The sequence below is a fragment of the Lytechinus pictus genome, chromosome 5 (assembly GCF_037042905.1).
Source record: "Lytechinus pictus isolate F3 Inbred chromosome 5, Lp3.0, whole genome shotgun sequence".
NCBI classification, from domain to species: Eukaryota; Metazoa; Echinodermata; class Echinoidea; order Temnopleuroida; family Toxopneustidae; genus Lytechinus; species Lytechinus pictus.
In genome coordinates, this window is record NC_087249.1 from 29,449,653 (window position 1) to 29,470,325 (window position 20,673).

Genomic DNA, 20,673 nt, shown 5'->3' on the forward strand with positions numbered 1-20,673 from the left:
AAGCCAGAAGTTTTCAAAACTCTGACAATTATGTTTAAAATTAGCCCACACCATCAATTTCATAGGGAACGCTTTTGTATGTTAGATAGATTCGTTTCAGTTTAAAAAATTATGATGAATTAAATTAGCGTGTATTTATACTAACAGCAGGCCATTAAAAAAAAAAATATATATATATATCCGAAATGGCAATGGCTTAGTCAGAATTCTCGGTTAATCTCATTCATTTCATTTATTTTGCACAAATCAAATATAAAACGATTTATTCTGAAACGGTAGAATAATTACAATAAATAGAAATTGGGGGACCTGAAGTGAAGTTATCTGGTTGTAATTAGGCCTTTAAAAAGTAATTTAATGTGTAAATAGTCAATACTATAGCGGTTCCAGATTCTTCAATAGCTGAAATGTATAAACAGTTTAAGAACCTTAGCGATGAAGACAAATTTATATTCATAATGAAACTTGATAATGAAAATATAATTGATAATTTTTATAGGTTCTTCAAAGCGATTATAAACAAGAGGGGTGAGTTTTACCATCAAGTACATTTTTCTTTTTTAATTTCATTCAAAATATCTAAAATCCACCAAAGCCACCATTACCAAAGATATATCTTTAACGTTATACATTTATTTACTTTCTGATTTGTATTCGATAATTAGATAACTTATGTATATTGCATTATGCTACACCTTCTTTATGTTAAATTTCAATTCGTCATTTCTCTTTGTATATATATGTATATCTTTATAATAATTGGAAATTATGTATTGATGTATTACTGATTTATACGACATACAGTTATGAATGTTTTTGTTTATGTTATCATTGTATATATTTTAAAACAAAATATTCATGCCATATAAATGAAGTTTGTTAATAAATTCATGAATTAATTCATTCAACAGCTCACTCATAAGTTTGTTTAAAGAGTATGTACATCTCGTTTACGGATGGTTAGAAGGGAACTATTTTTATCGATAGTGGAAATAACAAAACAGCCTTTGAAAAAAAAATTATTACAGTACTATGAGCTCTCAGAAAATTAGAATGATCGTTCTGCTCTTGAATATGTATAGATAAAATGAATGTTGAGGTGCTTGAGCAGATGCATTTTTACTGTATATAGTCACAATTGTTGACTGTCTTTGATTTATGATAATTCGACCATCTTTTATTTTAAGTTTTGAAGCTGATTTTATGAACGTCCAATTAAGACTGTGTGACAACATAAACGGCTCCGTTACAAGCATAAAAGCCATAATCATATTCGTATTGGAATTCGGAAGATGACGTTTTTGAATTTGTACCGCATATACATGTAGTTCATCGTTTGGGGGTATTGCAAGAATATATTTGCAGTCAGTTGCAAATTTCTGTTGCAAATCTAAAATTGATAAATCATTTTGAACTACTTGTTTCACAATGCACACCAGCAATTGAGTGCAAATTTGAAATTAATTTCAAGACCTGTGATTGATTTTCAGACCCAACATTCACTTACACTATTGATTGCAAGTTTCTTGCAACATTCCGTTATAGTCTTTCTATATTTGATTAATTAAGGTATATTCAGTTGTAGATAAATATTTTGTAGGCCTATAGATTTTATTGCTGGGATTATTGTATATTGTTATAGAACGCTTCTCTATTTGTTTAAGTGATAATAAATAATCCGTCTTAAAACTCTGCATATCTGTTTCTCTTACTTCTTATATCTAATTTTCAAAGAGTAAACAAAAGTAGAGTGAAAATAATTTGCCCACCCTTGGGTAAAAAGTGAACATGCATTTTTGTTGGGGAAAATATCAAGTGAAAACATGTTTCATGCATGCAGTCAACACAGCGTAAATCTAATTTATTAGGCCTAGGTGTTATTTTACCCTATATATAAGCATGTTCTCTTTATCATTTTAACCAATATTAAAGGGATGCTCCAGGCTGAAAATATTCATATCTAAATAGATAGAGTAAAATTGACAGAGCAAAATGCTGAAAATTTTCATCAAAATCTGATGAAAATAGCGAAGTTATGAAATTAAAAGTTTAGCAATATATTGAGAAAACATTTATATGCATGTTGTCATGAATATTCATTAGATGGGCCGATGATGTCTCATCCCCACTTTCCTTTTTTTATGTGAGCAATAATTCTTTCATTTTTCATACATGTGTGAATGATATGTCTCCCTTGTAATGAAAAAGGTTGCAGCAATGAATATCTCATGCACTTAATCGGTTGTTAGTCCAATATTTTTTGGTTCTTGAAGGAAAAAAAATTGAATAAACCTAATTTCTTAAAATAAAAAGCAAAAGAACAAGTGGGGATATGACAACATCAGTTTGCTTATTTAATATTCATGAAGACATGCCGAGAATTGTTTCACAGGAATAATTTTTTTGTCATCAGACTTTGATGCAATTTTCAGCATTTTGCTTTGTGAATTTTACCCCATTTATTGAGATTTAGATATTTTCAGCCTGGAGTATCCCTTTAAGCACTTTGGGGTTTCAATTTAGTTTAACTTCTCATCAGAGTACGCCCTAAAATTATGTGAGCGGGAGCTGACATTTCTTTACGTGGGGCGGATCCAGCTTTCGCTAATGGGGGGAATAATATTTTCATCTATATTACGGTATTACCGTGAACATGATGGGTATACGTATATCTAAACGATTGATGCGAAAAGCGAGCTGAAAACTTTTCGATATTCTGACCCCAAATTTGGAAAGTCTTTAAGCACTTTTGGTAATCAAGAACAAGATGGGTATCTATCTATCTCGACATTTTATGCAAGTGCAAAGCGCGAGCTGAAATCTTTGAATTTCCGACCCAGAACTGGACAGCACTTTTTGTAACCATGAACAGAATGGGTATCTTCCTAGTCAATTGATGCGAGCGCGAAGCGTGAGCTGAAAATGTTTGATATTCTAGCTAGAATTTGTGCATTCTAAGCAATATTGTTAATCATGAACAGGATAGGTATATAATAAATTTATGCGAGCGCAAAGCGCGAGCTTAAAATATTTGATAATCCGACCCAAAACTAGGCATTCTAAGCACATTTTGTAACCATGAACAGGATGGGTATTTATCTAAACATGAAAATTTGATATTCTGATCTAAACTTTTGACATTCTAAGCACTCTTGGTGATCATGAAGAGAATGGGTATCTAACGAAGAATTTTATGCGGGCGCGAAGCGCGAGCTTGAAATATGAGTCCGACCCAAAGCTGGACATTCTAAGCACATTTTGTAACCATGAACAGGATGGATATCTATCTAAACAATTGATGCGAAGTGCGAGCTGAAAAATTTGATATTCTCACCTAAAATTTTGACATTCTAAGCACTTTCTGTAATCATGAACAGAATGTGCATCTAACTAATCAATGCAAGCGCGAAGCTCGAATTGAAAGTTTTCATATTCCGAACCAAAACTGGACGTTCTAAGCCCTTTTGTGACCATTAACAGTATAAGTATTTATCTAAACAATTGATGCGCGTGCGAAGCGCGAGCTGCAAATTTTTGATACTCTGACTTAAGATTTTCACATTTGAGTAAGCATTTTTGGTAATCGTGAACAGGATAAACATCTAACAAAACATTTTATGCGAGCGCAAATCGCGAGCTGATTTTTTTTTATATTATCGACCCAAAGTTGGACATTCTAAGCACTTATCTATGAACAGAATCGTCATCTTGCTAAAAAATTAATGCGAGCGCGAAGAGCGAGATGAAAGATTTGATATTCTGACCTAAAAATTTGACTTTCTAACCACTTTTGGTAGTTTATGAACAAGGTGGGCATCTAACTAAGCATTAATTTTGATGTGAGCGCCAAACTCATGTGAAACATGAATTTGGCGCCCCCCGGTCAAACATCCAATTGGCGCCCCAAAGGTCGAACATCATTTTGGCACCACCCCCCCCCCCCACGAGATTCATTTCAGGTTAACTTGGCGCCCTCACCCCCTCGGTTGAACATCAATTCGGCGCCCCTATGTCAAACTTCAATGCGGCGCCTCCCTAGGACGAACATCAATTTAGCGCCCCGGTCAAATATCAATTTAGCGCCCCCGCCGCATGTGAAACATGAAATTTGCGCTCCAGGTCAAACTCGCGCCCCAAAGGTCGAATATGGATTTGGCTCCCCTAGATCGAACATCTATTCGTCGCCCACCACCCCTCAGTTGAACATCTATTCGTCGCCCCCGAACATGAATGAACATGTCGAATATGAATTCGACGCCCCCCCCCCCCCTTCCCTCTTCTTTTTTCTCTTTCTTTCCCCCTTTTTTTTCTTCCTTATCTTATTTTCCTGTTTTTTTTCCCCTTTAATTTTCATATTTTTTCTTTCTCTTTTTTGGCGCTTCCCTTTTCGCCTACCCGGGAGGGGGGGGGGGTCTGTTGCACCCACAAATGTAATTACGCCCACAAATGTAATAACACTTTACCCACAAATGTAGTAACGCCCACAAATGTAATAACACTTTACCCACAAATGTAATAATTTTTGATCGCCCACAAATGTAATAATGACTTTACCCACAAATGTAATAAATTTGAAGGGATTTTTGGCGAATCCGTTCTAAACTAAAATCCTATAGTAATGCGTTCATATAGCACAAAAGTCCAAAGTCTTTTTCCAGACCCGGTTGTTTCAAAATTATAATATACGTCCAAAGTCTTTTTTCCAGACCTGGTTAATTAAAAAATTATAATGCAAGTCAAAAGTCTTTTTTTCAGACCCGGTTGTTTTAAAAATTATAATATAAGTCCAAAGTCTTTTTTCCAGACCCGGTTGTTTCAAAAAGTATAATATACGTCCAAAGCCTTTTTTTTCAGACCCGGTTGTTTCAAAAATTATAATATAAGTCCAAGTCTTTTTTTCAGACCCGGTTGTTTCAAATATTATAATATACGTCCAAAGTCTTTTTTCCAGACCCGCTTGTTTAAAAAATTATGATATAAGTCCAAAGTCTTTTTTCCAGACCCGGTTGTTTCAAAAATTATAATATGCGTCCAAAGTCTTTTTTCCAGACCCGGTTGTTTCAAAAATTATAATATATTTCCAAAGTCTTTTTTCCAGACCCGGTTGTTTCAAAAATTTTAATATAAGTCCAAAGTCTTTTTTCCAGACCCGGTTGTTTCAAAAATTATAATATAAGTCCAAAGTCTTTTTTTCAGACCCGTTCGTTTCAAACATTATAATATAAGTCCAAAGTCTTTTTTTCAGACCCGGCTATTAAAAAATGAATTAAAAAACTTCAAATCTAAGACCAATTTTCCAAAAATTCACCTAGTAAAAAAGTATGTCTTTACCCCACACCCAGTTTTTTTAATAATACTACGACCCCTACAAAACATTGTAATAATGCATGGGTAAAGCAAACATTCTTTCTCCAGACTTGGTTATTATTTGAAAAAAATAAAATAATTTTTACAAATATTCTAAAACGAATACCCAATAATCTAATTACTGTGGAATAACATGAAGACCGATTGTCGAAGATCGACTTTCCTCCAGACACAATTATTTCAAGAATAAAAAATCAATAAAACCCAACGCCCCAAAACGATTCTTAGAACCAACAATCCTCAAATTAAGACCATGCATGTAGAAAAGCACATGTTTAGAGCGTTGTCTTTATTCCAGACCCAGTAATTTAAAAATGATTTAAACAATCTTAAAAACAAAAGACTTTGTCATATCATTATTCTTGTGGAATAACACGAGTATTATGCTTAGTCTTTCGTCTAGATCCGGTTATTTAAAAGATAAACAAATATTGAAAAAAAAATCACAGCTAAGACCAATCTTCAAAATTAAACCCACTTATATATATATATTGGATTTTATTGCAATAAAAACTATCAAAATACAATCACAAGCAGTCAAAGACTGAAATATTAAGTGAATATTTACATACAAATAGAATCATAACAAAATATAATGTAAACATTATAAATAAATATCAAATACCATACAAATTCATACAAATGAAAAAGAAATGTATCATAAATAAATACAAAAGGCCATAAGTACTACAAAGTGTCACCAAGGAAGAAAAAAGAGGAATGAAAGATTAAGAAGAAAGAGAGAGAAGAGAAAAGATGTGGGAGAAGGGAAAGAAATTGGGATAAGACAAAGAGAAGGGAAAGCAAGAGGTGGAATTTGAAAGAGAATAGGAGGCAACCTTCAGAAAAAAAAACTAATTATGCAATACAAGACATTTAACAATGGTAACAAGTAAATAAAGTAGTAGTTGAATCGAAACGAGCACAAAAAGGGAAAAGTAGAGCTGAGGAAATACATGTAGACTCCACCTCTGCATCCACGTTTCTTTAAAATACCACCTTCTTTACAAGTTCTAATCAATGCTTGGGCTTAGAGTGTTGTCTTTACCCCTCACTCAGTTCTCTTTAAAATACAAATTAAGCGAAACATTAATCTTAAAACTTAGACCCCATGCAGCATCTTCCAAACTATAAAACCCTTGTGATAACGCATACTTAATTTGACCAGACTAGTTTATTAAAAAAAACAGAACACAAAAATTTTTACCCTCTTCCAGCCTAACATCCTGTAATAACATGATGTAATTAAACATTCATTTTTCTTCCAGGCAAAGAAATTTATAATAAAAAAACATCAAAACTTAGAGCCCGGGGAGCATTTCATGAAAAGAGTTGTTGACTGACGTTTTATCCGACACTGGTAGAACTGCTTCTTGGCCAATCAACATCAAGAACAGTTGTCAGATCTGACAACTTGTCGGACATAAATGTTGATGAAATACTCCCCCAATCATCTTATTCATGTTGAACAGGCACAAGAATATGATTGAGTCTTAGTTATGAGGATTTCATTTATCTTATTTTCGAAATGACAAGGTCTGGAATAAAGAAAACTCTCTAAACTTTTATTTATTGAAGGTTCTTAGTTTGAAGGATAGTTGGGCCTTAGAATCTGTTATTCTTTTTTAATGATTTTGGTTATTTTGAAATAATTGGGTCTGCAGGAAAGACTACACCATATTCCCATGTTATTCAATGTTGGTAAGATTGCAGGGTCTTTGTTTTGTTGTTGTTGTTGTTGTGTTTTAAATGACTTTTATAACTGGGTCTGGAAAAAAGACTTTGGACGTATATTATAATTTTTGAAACAAACGGGTCTTGAAAAAAGACTTTGGACTTATATTATAATGTTTGAAACGACCGGGTCTGAAAAAAAGACTTTGGACTTGCATTATAATTTCTGAATTAACCGGGTCTGGAAAACAGACTTTGGACGTATATTATCATTTTTGAAACAACCGGGTCTGGAAAAGACTGGACTTTTATTGTAATTTTTTAATCAACCGGGTCTGAAAAAAGACTTTGGACTTGCATTATAATTTTTGAATTAACCGGTTCTGGAAAAAATACTTTGGATGTATATTATAATTTTTGAAACAACCGGGTCTGGAAAAAAGACTTTGGATGTATATTATAATTTTTTAAACAACCGGGTCTTGAAAAAAGACTTTGGACTTGCATTATAATTTTTGAATTAACCGGGTCTGAAAAAAAGACTTTGGACTTGCATTATAATTTTTGAATTAACCGGGTCTGGAAAAAAGACTATGGACGTATATTATGATTTTGAAATAACCCGGTCTGGAAAAAAGACTTTGGAATTGTACTATAATGTTTAATTAACCGGGTCTGGAAAAAAGACTTTGCACTTTTGTGCTATATGAACGCATTACTATAGGATTTTAGTTTAGAACAGATTTCGCCAAAAATCCCTTCAAATTTATTACATTTGTGGGTATAGTCATTATTACATTTGTGGGCGATCAAAAATTATTACATTTGTGGGTAAAGTGCATTATTACATTTGTGGGTGAAATTATTACATTTGTGGGTAAAGTGTTATTACATTTGTGGGCGTTATTACATTTGTGGGTAAAGTGTTATTACATTTGTGGGCGTTATTACATTTGTGGGCGATTATTACATTTGTGGGTGTAACAGGGTCCCGAGGCCCCCCCTCCAGTATACTTGCGTGTCCCCTATTATGAGAGCAAAACACTAAGTGTTCTTTTGTTCTTTGAACCATTTACCGTGTGTTGTAAAAACTATGGTATGACGACTGGGGTTTCCCCAATACAATAAATGAAAGAAATTCCCGCTCTTACAAACGCACGACCTTTGCATTTTGCATACTTTGGACAAAAATATTTAAAAAATCATTGTGACTGGTTGGTGTTTTCGCGGCCTTTTCTGAACTAACATCCAGGATATAATCATACAGGTAAGCTAGGAAAAGAAATCATGATTAAAGAGCACTTTTATTGTATTTTTTAAATATATTTTGTCATCATGCTTTGCCTAATGAATATAGAGTGATTTCGGAGATAGTTACTTGTTTGCAGTGGTGAATTTAGTAATACACAATACAAATTATGTACGCTGTGTATCTTTGGTGCAGGTCTATACGTGTTTATGGTCACATACAGAGATCTGAGCATAGAATTCAACCAAAACTAAAATGAGCGATATTTAAGAGCCTAAATACAAATAAAGTAGTAAGCTTGTAGATTATTATTTTGTTATTTATGTAGCACAATTTTATAGGGTTTCTATATTTTTGTACTATATCCATTAAAGGTGAATCCACCCCATAAAAAGATTGATTCGAAACATCATTGCTAAGCTTTGTGTTACGGGCCCCAGGAGGTATTCTTCGCAGTGCAATGGTGTAAATTTTGAGTTGCGCCAAAGTATGACTGCAATGAATGAATCAAGATGTCAATGATATCATAATCATAATCCTACGAGGGTTGCATAAAAATCCATTTCAAAACAACTTTTCAATAACTTACATTATAATTGTTCAATAAACACGTTTTAGTATCAATTCTAGAAGTTAATATAATTGAAAAGGGATTTGTAAATATGTTTACTAACTCATAGGATAATGACATCATTGGCATCTGGAATCATTCATTGCAGTCATGCCTTACTTTGGTGCAAATCAAAATGTACATCACTGTAAAGAATACTAACTGATTATCGAAGCGTAAAGTCAAACCACATAAATATGGTATCAAATCATTTTGGGAGAAGATACAATTTCCAGCCATGTATAATGATTATGCTTTTATTCCATATTTTTTCCTTAAATTGGGGGTTTGTGAGGTGTCAAGTTTTGTTTACTCACAAGGTATAGAGGGACAGATCCAAGATTTCAAGAATAGGGGCACACACATCGAAAGAAGACTAATTACTTTTAAATTAACGTGACTCCCAACAAATGAGAAGGGGGGATACACGTCAAAAACACTGTTTAAAATAATGTTATACAACGTTGTTTATTATGAACATTACAGTAGTTGTTTAAAAAGTTTAAACAAGTGTTTAATATCTTAAACAACAAAGTTCAATGTCCCTAATATTTAATTCTCAATAAATTAAGCATGTATGGTTGTTTAACTGTTAAACAACTACTGTAAAGTTCATGTAGTAGACAGCGCTGTTTAAAATTTTAAAGTTTAAAATTTTAAACAGCGTTTTTACACTGTAAAAAATATTGGGTAAAAGTGCTCCATGAGGGTAATTATGTATCCAACCAACATTAGACATTTCTTTTGGGCATTTTTATTTATCCAGTGTGATGAAACTTTTGCCCATTCTATAAAGTAATTGCTGCTTATTTTTCAACCTTACTGGACAATATGCTTCCCGCATTGGGTAAAATACTGCCCCAAATTGGTTGGACATATAATAACCCTCGTAGTGGTAAAAATTTTACCCAATAAGTTTTACAGTGTACTTTGTAAAGAGACGCAATTGCCTTCCAAACCAATATTCTGACTAGCTAAAATAACATCGCTTCAAAACTTCAGGTTCACAATATGTACCAAAGTTGTGTTCTGTTTTGTTTTTTATTGTAGATTTAAATATGGCGTCGATATCTGACAGTGAAATTGTAAGCCTTGCCAAAGCCATCGGCACCAACACAAAGTTAGTCGATCTTGGACTGGAACTTGATTTTAATCTTGACGATATGGAATTTTATGAAGCTGACAATCATTCTGGTCACAAGGTAACTTATGAGGGAACCAAGAGATTGCTGAGAGATTTCTGTGATAAGACCCCTCTAGAACAGCAACGACCACTCCTGAAGAAAGCACTGGAGGATGCGGGCTTGGTCAGGCTTGCTGAATTACATTTGACAGGTAGGCCTCTATAAAAAAAAACAGGATAAAGATAATATACTTTTGATGATGTAACACTGGCATTTGATATTCATTGTTCATGTCTATTTTTTATTTGCTTATCACAGCAAACGGATGTTATTTCTATGCTCAATCAAATCCTCGAATCATTAATCTATCAGTGGAAATATTTTGATAATAATTGGAACCATAAAAATAAATTGTTGTTTTGTCAGCAGAAAGTTAAGTTAGTATTTCAGTTATGAAAAAAAAAAGAACAAAAAGTATTTATACAAGCCATGCCTATCTGGCTTGGCGTTTTATGCACCCACAGTGACATCAGTTCCTACATTTTTTTTTACTTTTCAATTCTGTTTTGCCTCGTGCTTTTAATGTTAGATTGTGCACAGTAATTAATTTGTATACTTAGCATTTGTTTATAATGTCTAAACTTTCTTAGCAATCACATGCATGCAGAGTGTGACACGACCATATGATAAAGTATATGTACACACGTGAAGTGATAAATAATCGATCACATCACATTTCTGTATAGTGTATTAGGCCTATTGCATAAAACTGTGATCAAATCATTTAGACCACACTATCACATTTTTTAAAAACAGATTCGTCAAGCCAAGCTGCTAGTAGTTCGTCCTCTGGTCAGGCTACTGGAAGTGAAACTGGAAGACCAGGTACGAACAAAATGCATTATTCAAATAGTAAGACATCCAATAAGGAAATTATCCTGCATTAATACAACACAACTGTCGTGCGAATACGCAAAATAGACGAACTTTACTTTCATTTTAGAATGTTAGAAAATACAACTTCATTACACTTTTTTTTTTGCAATTCTTACTTTTAAACTGTCAGTGGATTGAAAACAAAGATGGATATATTGTCAAATGTCATGTACGAGTGCCCAGTGAAAGTAAATTTATGATTGATATGATGATATCCATAATTGTTGTAATGCCCTAATGTGAGGGGATTTGTCTTTTTAAACGGGGTCTACACTTGGATTATGAATGTGATACATATTCATCATTGGCATGAATGATGATGGGGAAATATTCCCAAATTGATGTAAGCGTGAATTTTCTTTCCATTTATATACGAGTGAAGATTGCAGGTCAAAATAGTGTAATTCAAACCTTCTTTTCGTGTTTTTTCAGAGCCTTATGGAATGATTATGTCAAGTTGTCAAAAAATTTCAATATCGTGTAGGAAAAAATTATTGATTTTGGAGAATCTCTGCAGTGATTATCATGGTGAGAAGTCAACATAAACAGAACTGGTCCTTTATTGAAGATGATATCCAATTACATTGAAATGTGCTAGATGAGTTCATGCATGTTGGAAAATGGTGGGGGGGGGGGGGTCTGACAGTTCTACAGAACAAAAATAATTATGCATTTTGTATCACTTTTGTCAACAGGACAGCAACCCGCTACGCAATCTCGGCCCAGTGTATCTAACACAATTAGTGCCTCTGGATCGAGTACTGCTTCAGGCAACACCATGATTGGGGAACAGACAAATGTTTACAATAGGTATATGAATGGGACAACACTTCAATAATTTGTTTGATCTCATATTACATTATTTGCATTGATATTTTCGTATCCAATGGTCAGGAGTTCAGCTTAAAAATGGATCACAATCCTCATGATAACATATTCATGTCATTTTGATTGTTTCAGTGCTTCCATGCTGGGCATATTAGTTCAAATTTTAAAACTGGAAAGCAAATTGTGAAATATTAAAATTGTGAAATAAAAAAATAGGTCACTATAGTCACTATAATATAGGGCCTTCCTTTACAGGGCCTCCCTTTTGGAATAATTTAGACACCCATATAATTGAGGCGCCCTCTTTATATTCTTTTAAATGTAGGTTGAAAATATTTCTTTTACAATCGTACGCTAGTGGGTAAGCGCCTTGCTCGAGTGACTATCATGTAGAACTCTTTATAATGTATTATTTTTCTACATTTGATTTATCTCGCTTCATTGCGTTAGGAGTTTTTAATCCTTGATTATTTTCTTCTGGGAACCTATATGTCTACAAGCTTTGCTTTTCAATAGGTTCCTCATATTTCACGATCTTGTATTTCTTTGTAAAACACTACAACTTTGTATTTTTTGTCATCTTCTCATAATTATGTTCAAGATGTATGTTTTTGTGGAATGTGAAACAATAAATCAAATCAATATAGATTTGGGTACACAGTTGGACGAAATAAGGAAGCGGGATTTGTCAATGTCTTCATGATATTATGTAGAGGCAGGTGTAGAGAAAATACACTACTCAAAAAAAGTTAAGGACCACTTTTTAATGTGTGTATACAATTTTCAAACCGGGTGTTGTATTTCTAGAAATACCCGAATATGGCTGTCTTGAATCTCCTCAAACACCCTGTAACAATTTCACACATGGGTGGTTTCAGTTGTTGCATGATGTCTCTCGCATTATTGCATATCCTGAAAAGTGGGCCCATTGTGAAGTGGTACAAATGTGGATTCAAATGCATTTTCTGTCTTTAGTCTCTACAATCAACAAATTGCTGACAACAGCAATGCCAAGATACAGCTGTCCAGGATGCCATCAAACACAATGAAATCAATTTCACACATGCAGTTCTTTCATGTCTCTTGCATCATTGCAATGTGCCCTTAAAAAGTGGCTTCCAAAGCATTTTCTGTCTTTAGTCTCTACAATCAACAACTTGCTGACAATAGCAATGCCAAGATACAGCTGTCCAGAATGCCATCAAACACAATGACATCAATTTCACACATGCAGTTCTTTCATGATGTCTCTGGCATCATTGCAGTGGGCCATAAGACAAGTGTCTTCCAAAGCATTTTCCGTCTTTAGTCTGTACAATCAACAACTTGCCTACAACAGCAATGCCAAGACACCACCTAAGTGAAACAGATGTAGCCAGAGCCCTAGGGATGCTGGAAGCTGGCCTCAGTCAGCGAAGAGTAGCCAGAATGATGGGCGTGTCACACAGTGTCATTAGCAGAGCAAATCAAAGACACCGAGAGACAGGGCTATACTCCGAGAGACCCCGCAGTGGCCGACCAGTTTCGACAACCCCTAGAGATGATCGCTACTTGACGAATCTCAGCCTCCGCAACCGCTTTCACAGTGCACGCCGCCTCAACAATGACTTCGCTGCAGCAACTGGAGTGATTGTTTCCACTCAAACAATCCGTAACCGACTTCACAGAGCCAATATGCATGCCAGACGGCCAGCTCAGTGTGTCCCACTCACCCCTGCTCACAGAAGAATTCGTCTCAACTGGGCCCGGGAGCATGTCAGATGGACCAGACAGCAATGGCGTAGAGTTCTGTTCACAGATGAGAGCAGATTTTCCCTTGACCACAATGATGGACGTTCGAGAGTCTGGAGGCGACCAGGAGAGAGATTTGCAGACCCCTGTATTGCAGAACATGACCGTTATGGGGGAGGCAGCGTCATGGTGTGGGGAGGCATCACCTACGCCAACCGTACTCGTCTCTACGTGGTCCCAGGGGGAGCAATGACAGGAGTGAGGTACAGGGATGAGGTCCTTGAACCTATAGTGGTGCCATTTGCAGAAAATGTGGGACAAAACATCATTTTCATGGATGACAATGCCCGTGCCCACCGAGCTAGGGTGGTGACCAAGTTCCTTGAGGGCCAGGGGATTGAGCGTATGGAGTGGCCAGTGAGGTCCCCGGACTTAAACCCGATAGAGCACGTCTGGGACATGATGGGGAGGAGTCTCGACCAGCTCGAAGCCCATCCACTTGGACTGCAGCAGCTGGGTGTGGCTCTGGAGGCTGCATGGTATGCACTGGACGTCAGAGACATCAATCGCCTCATCAGCTCCATGAGACAGCGCTGTGAAGCCGTTATTGCTGCAGGAGGTGGTCACACTCGTTACTGAACTGCCTGAAAGACACTCAGACATTCGTTTTTACCACTTCATGTCGGTAGCTGATACCCCTCGGGGCCCACTTTTCAGGATGTGCAGTGATGCGAGAGACATTGTGCAACAACTGAAACCACCCATGCGTGAAATTGATTACAGCGTGTTTAAGGACATTTAGGACAGTTGTACTGAGGTATTTCCAGAAATAAAACACCTTGTATAAAATCTTTATGTACGTTTTAAAAAGTGGTCCTTAACTTTTTTTGAGTAGTGTATATAATACTACAAAATTAATGTGCCAATTTCTAAAATAATATAATAATGCTCTGTTGAATTACGTTCTTCATTTAAGCACGCCATCAGCACCGGTTGTGCATCAACATTTTACAACAAACGTGAAACAAGCCCCTGCTCCAGCTCCAGTAGCCAGACCAATCATCATCACACAACCAGTAGGAGTTCCAATGGGTCGAAAACGATCAGCTAACACAAGTCAAAATCCACCTGCAAAACGACAAAAGGTTACACAATCAGGACCATCCACATCGAAGGGGGTCACTGCTAAACAGAAGAAAGCTCCAAATCCCGAAAAGAAGACGCAGAAGAAAAAGGCACCCAAAACAGCAAAAGCCAAAAATCCTAACACAAGTCAAAATCCACCTGCAAAACAACAAAAGGTTACCCAATCAGGACCATCCACATCGACGGGGGTCACTGCTAAACAGAAGAAAGCTCCAAATCCCCAAAAGAAGACAGCGAAGAAAAAGGCACCCCAAACAGCAAAAGCCAAAAAACCTAAAGCGCCCAAGGCCCCCAAGGAAGCCCCCCAAAAGAAAAAGGGGCCCCAAAGTACAAAAACCCAAAAGAAAACAACAGCAAAGAGTCAGACCCCTAAATCTCATAAGAAGGCAAAGACGAGCAAAGCTAAAACTGCTGGAAAAGGTCGATCTAAGAAAAAGTCAAAGAAATAAAAGCCAGAAGTTTTCAAAACTCTGATAATTATGTTTAAAATTAGCCCACACATCAATTTCATAGGGAACGCTTTTGTATGTTAGATAGATTCGTTTCAGTTTAAAAAATTATGATGAATGAAATTAGCGTGTATTTATACTAAAAGCAGGCCATTTAAACAAAAAAAAAAAAAAAGAAATATCCGAAATGGCAATGGCTTAGTCAGAATTCTCGGTTCATCTCATTCATTTCATTTATTTTGCACAAATCAAATATAAAACGATTTATTCTGAAACGGTAGAATAATTACAATAAATAGAAATTGGGGGACCTGAAGTGAAGTTAGCTGGTTGTAATTAGGCCTTTAAAAAGTAATTTAATGTGTAAATAGTCAATACTATAGCGGTTCCAGATTCTTCAATAGCTGAAATGTATAAACAGTTTAAGAACCTTAGCGATGAAGACAAATTTATATTCATAATGAAACTTGATAATGAAAATATAATTGATAATTTTTATAGGTTCTTCAAAGCGATTATAAACAAGAGGGGTGAGTTTTACCATCAAGTACATTTTTCTTTTTAAATTTCATTCAAAATATCTAAAATCCACCAAAGCCCCCATTACCAAAGATATATCTCTAACGTTATACATTTATTTACTTTCTGATTTGTATTCGATAATTAGATAACTTATGTATATTGCATTATGCTACACCTTCTTTATGTTAAATTTCAATTCGTCATTTCTCTTTGTATATAGATGTATATCTTTATAATAATTGGAAATCTATGTATTGATGTATTATTGATTTATACGACATACAGTTATGAATGTTTTTGTTTATGTTATCATTGTATATATTTTAAAACACAATATTAATGCCATACAAATGAAGTTTGTTAATAAATTCATGAATTCATTCATTCAATAGCTCACTCATAAGTTTGTTTAAAGAGTATGTACAATTCGTTTAAGGGGGTTAGAAGGGAACTATTTTTTATCGATAGTGAAAATAACAAAACAGCCTTAAAAAAACTTTATTACAGTACTATGAGCTCTCAGAAAATTAGAATGATCGTTCTGCTCTTGAATATGTATAGATAAAATGAATGTTGAGGTGCTTGAGCAGATGCATTTTTACTGTATATAGTCACAATTGTTACTGACTGTCTTTCATTTATGATGATTCGACCATTTTTTATTTTAAGTTTTGAAGCTGATTTTATGAACGTCCAATTAAGACTGTGTGACAACATAAACGGCTCCGTTACAAGCATGAAAGCCATAATCATATTCGTATTGGAATTTAAAAGATGACGTTTCTGAATTTGTACAGCATATACATCTAGTTCATCGTTTTGGGTGTTGCAAGAATATTATTTGCAATCGGTTGCAAATTTCTGTTGCAAATCTAAAATTTATAAATCAATTTGAACAAGGAGCTCAGCTCCTTGATTTGAACTACTTGTTTCACAATGCACACCAGCAATTGAGTGTATATTTGAAATTAATTTCAAGATGATTTTCAGACCCAACATTCACTTACAATATTGATTGCAAGTTTCTTGCAACATTCCGTTTTAGTCTTTCTATCTTTGATTAATTAAGGTATATTCAGTTGTAGATGAATATTTTGTAGGCCTATAGATTTTATTGCTGGGATTATTGTATGTTGTTATACATGTAGAAAGCTTCTCCATTTGTTAAGTGATAATAAACAATCCGTCTTAAATATCTACATATCTGTTTCTCTTACTTATATTTAATTTTCAAAGATTAAACAAAAGTAGAGTGAAAAAAATTTGCCCACCCTTGGGTAAAAAGTGAACATGCATTTTTGTTGGGGAAAATATCAAGTGAAAACATGTTTCATGCATGCAGTCAACACAGCGTAAATCTAATTTATTAGGCCTAGGTGTTATTTTACCCTATATAAGCATGTTCTCTTTATCATTTTAACCAATATTAAAGGGATGCTCCAGGCTGAAAATATTCATATCTAAATAGAGTAAAATTGACAAAGCAAAATGCTGAAAATTTCATCAAAATCTGATGAAAATAGCGAAGTTATGAAATTTAAAGTTTAGCAATATAGTGAGAAAACATTTATATGCATGTTGTCATGAATATTCATTAGATGGGCTGATGATATCACATCCCCACTTTCCTTTTTTTATGTGAGCAATAATTCTTTCATTTTTCATACATGTGTGAATGATATGTCTCCCTTGTAATGAAAAAGGTTGCAATGAATATCTGATGCACTTAATCGGTTGTTTAATAGTCCAATATTTTTGGTTCTTGAAGGAAAAAAATTGAATAGACCTAATTTCTTAAAATAAAATGCAAAAGAACAATTTGGGATTTGACAACATCAGTTTGCTTATTTAATATTCATGAAGACATGCCGATAATTGTTTCACAGGAATAATTTTTTTGTCATCAGATTTTGATGCAATTTTCAGCATTTTGCTCTGTGAATTTTACCCCATTTATTGAGATTTAAATATCTTCAGCCTGGAGTATCCCTTTTAAGCACTATGGGGTTTCAATTTAGTTTAACTTCTCATCAGAGTACGCCCTAAAATTATGTGAGCGGGAGCTGACATTTCTTTACGTGGGGCGGATCCAACTTTCGCTAATGGGGGGGGGGCGGAAAAATAATATTTTCATCTATATTACGGTATTACCGTGAACATGATGGGTATACGTATATCTAAACGATTGATGCGAGCGCGAAATGCGAGCTGAAAACTCTTTGATATTCTGACCCCAGATTTGGAAAGTCTTTAAGCACTTTTGGTAATCAAGAACAAGATGGGTATCTATCTATCTCGACATTTTATGAAAGTGCAAAGCGCAAGCTGAAATCTTTGAATTTCCGACCCAGAACTGGACAGCACTTTTTGTAACCATGAACAGAATGGGTATCTTCCTAATTAATTGATGCGAGCGCGAAGCGTGAGCTGAAAATTTTTTATATTCTAGCTAAAATTTGTGCATTCTAATTTCTAAGCAATATTGTTAATCATGAACAGGATGGGTATCTAACAAATTTATGCGAGCGCAAACCGCGAGCTTAAAATATTTGATAATCCGACCCAAAACTAGGCATTCTAAGTACATTTTGTAACCATGAACAGGATGGGTATTTTATCTAAACAGGAAAATTTGATATTCTGATCTAAACTTTTGACATTCTAAGCACTCTTGGTGATCATGAACAGAATGGGTATCTAACAAAGAGATTTATGCGGGCGCGAAGCGCGAGCTTGAAATATGAGTCCGACCCAAAGCTGGACATTCTAAGCACATTTTGTAACCATGAACAGGATGGGTATCTATTTTAACAATTGATCCGAGCGCGAAGTGCGAGCTGAAAAATTTGATATTCTCACCTAAAATTTTGACATTCTAAGCACTTTCTGTAATCATGAACAGAATGGGCATCTAACTAATCAATGCAAGCGCGAAGCTCGAATGGAAAGTTTTCACATTCCGAACCAAAACTGGACGTTCTAAGCCCTTTTGTGACCATTAACAGTATAAGTATTTATCTAAACGATTGATGCGCGTGCGAAGCGCGAGCTGCAAATTTTGGATACTCTGACTTAAGATTTTGACATTTGAGTAAGCATTTTTGGTAATCGTGAACAGGATAAATATCTAACAAAACATTTTATGCGAGCGCAAATCGCGAGCTAATTTTTTTGTCTCACCTGCATAGCAGAGTGAGACTATAGGCGCCGCTTTTCCGACGGCGGCGACGGCGGCGGCGGCGTCAACACCAAATCTTAACCTGAGGTAAAGTTTTTGAAATGACAGCATAACTTAGAAAGTATATGGACCTAGTTCATGAAACTTGGCCATAAGGTTAATCAAGTATTACTGAACATCCTGCCTGAGTTTCATGTCACATGACCAAGGTCAAAGGTCATTTAGGGTCAATGAACTTAGACCATGTTGGGGGAATCAACATCAAAATCTTAACCTAAGGTTAAGTTTTTGAAATGTCATCATAACGTAGAAAATATATGGACCTAGTTCATGAAACTTATACATAAGGTTAATCAAGTATCACTGAACATCCTGCATGAGTTTCACGTCACATGACCAAGGTCAAAGGTCATTTAGGGTCAATGAACTTTGGCCGAATTTGGGGTATCTGTTGAATTACCATCATAACTTTGAAAGTTTATGGATCTGATTCATGAAACTTGGACATAATAGTAATCAAGTATTACTGAACATCCTGTGCAAGTTTCAGGTCACATGATCAAGGTCAAAGGTCATTTAGGGTCAATGAACTTTGGCCAAATTGGGGTATTTGTTGAATTACAGCCATAAATTTGAAAGTGTGTTGGTCTAGTTCATAAAACTTGGACATAATAGTAATCAAGTATCACTGAACATCCTGTGCGAGTTTCAGGTCACATGATCAAGGTCAAAGGTCATGTAAGGTCAAAGAACTTTGGCCACGTTGGGGGTATTTGTTGAATTGCCATCATATCTCTATAAGTGTATTGGTCTAGTTCATAAAACGTGGAAATAAGAGTAACCAAGTATCACTGAACATCTTGTGCGAGTTATAGTAGTTTTCAAAATCAGCACTGCTGCTATATTGAATCGCGTGATGCAGGTGAGACGGCCAGAGGCATTCCACTTGTTTTATATTATCGACCCAAAGTTGGACATTATAAGCACTTATCTATGAACAGAATCGTCATCTTGCTAAAAAATTAATGCGAGCGCGAAGAGCGAGATGAAAAATTTGATATTCTGACCTAAAAATTTGACTTTCTAACCACTTTTGGTAGTTTATGAACAAGGTGGGCATCTAACTAAGCATTAATTTTGATGTGAGCGCCAAACTCATGTGAAACATTAATTTGGCGCCCCCCGGTCAAACATCCAATTGGCGTCCCAAAGGTCGAACATCATTTTGGCACCACCCCCCCCCCCACGAGATTCATTTCAGGTTAACTTGGCGCCCTCACCCCTCGGTTGAACATCAATTCGGCGCCCCTATGTCAAACTTCAATGCAGCGCCTCCCTAGGACGAACATCAATTTAGCGCCCCGGTCAAATATCAATTTAGCGCCCCCGCCGCATGTGAAACATGAAATTTGCGCTCCAGGTCAAACTCGCGCCCCAAAGGTCGAATATGGATTTGGCTCCCCTAGATCGAACATCTATTCGTCGCCCACCACCCCTCAGTTGAACATCTATTCGTCGCCCCCGAACATGAATGAACATGTCGAACATGAATTCGACGCCCCCCCCCCTTCCCTCTCCGTTTTTTCTTTTCTCTTTCTTTCCCCCTTTTTTCTCTTCCTGTTCTTCTTTTCCTGTTTTTTTTTCTCCCCCTTTAATTTTCCTCTTTTTCTTTCTCTTTTTGGCGCTTCCCTTTTCGCCTACCCGGGGGGGGGGGGGGGTCCCGAGGCCCCCCTCCAGAATACGTGCGTGTCCCCTATTATGAGAGCAAAACACTAAGTGTTCTTTTGTTCTTTAAACCATTTACCGTGTGTTACCGTGTAAACACTCTGGTATGACGACTGGGGTTTCCCCAATACAAT

The 20,673-nt window shown here is 35.6% G+C and overlaps 1 protein-coding gene across 1 annotated transcript; it reads left to right on the plus strand.

Moving 5' to 3' along the window:
* Window positions 1-8,203: 8,203 nt before the first annotated feature.
* On the plus strand, window positions 8,204-15,259 carry LOC129260319 (serine/arginine repetitive matrix protein 1-like). The gene is made up of 5 exons (XM_054898321.2): window positions 8,204-8,308; window positions 9,951-10,235; window positions 10,841-10,909; window positions 11,656-11,770; window positions 14,496-15,259. The coding sequence occupies exons 2-5, from the start codon at window positions 9,959-9,961 to the stop codon at window positions 15,112-15,114; spliced, it is 1,080 nt and encodes a 359-aa protein (XP_054754296.2). The 5' UTR covers window positions 8,204-8,308; window positions 9,951-9,958; the 3' UTR covers window positions 15,115-15,259.
* The last annotated feature ends 5,414 nt before the right edge of the window (window positions 15,260-20,673 follow it).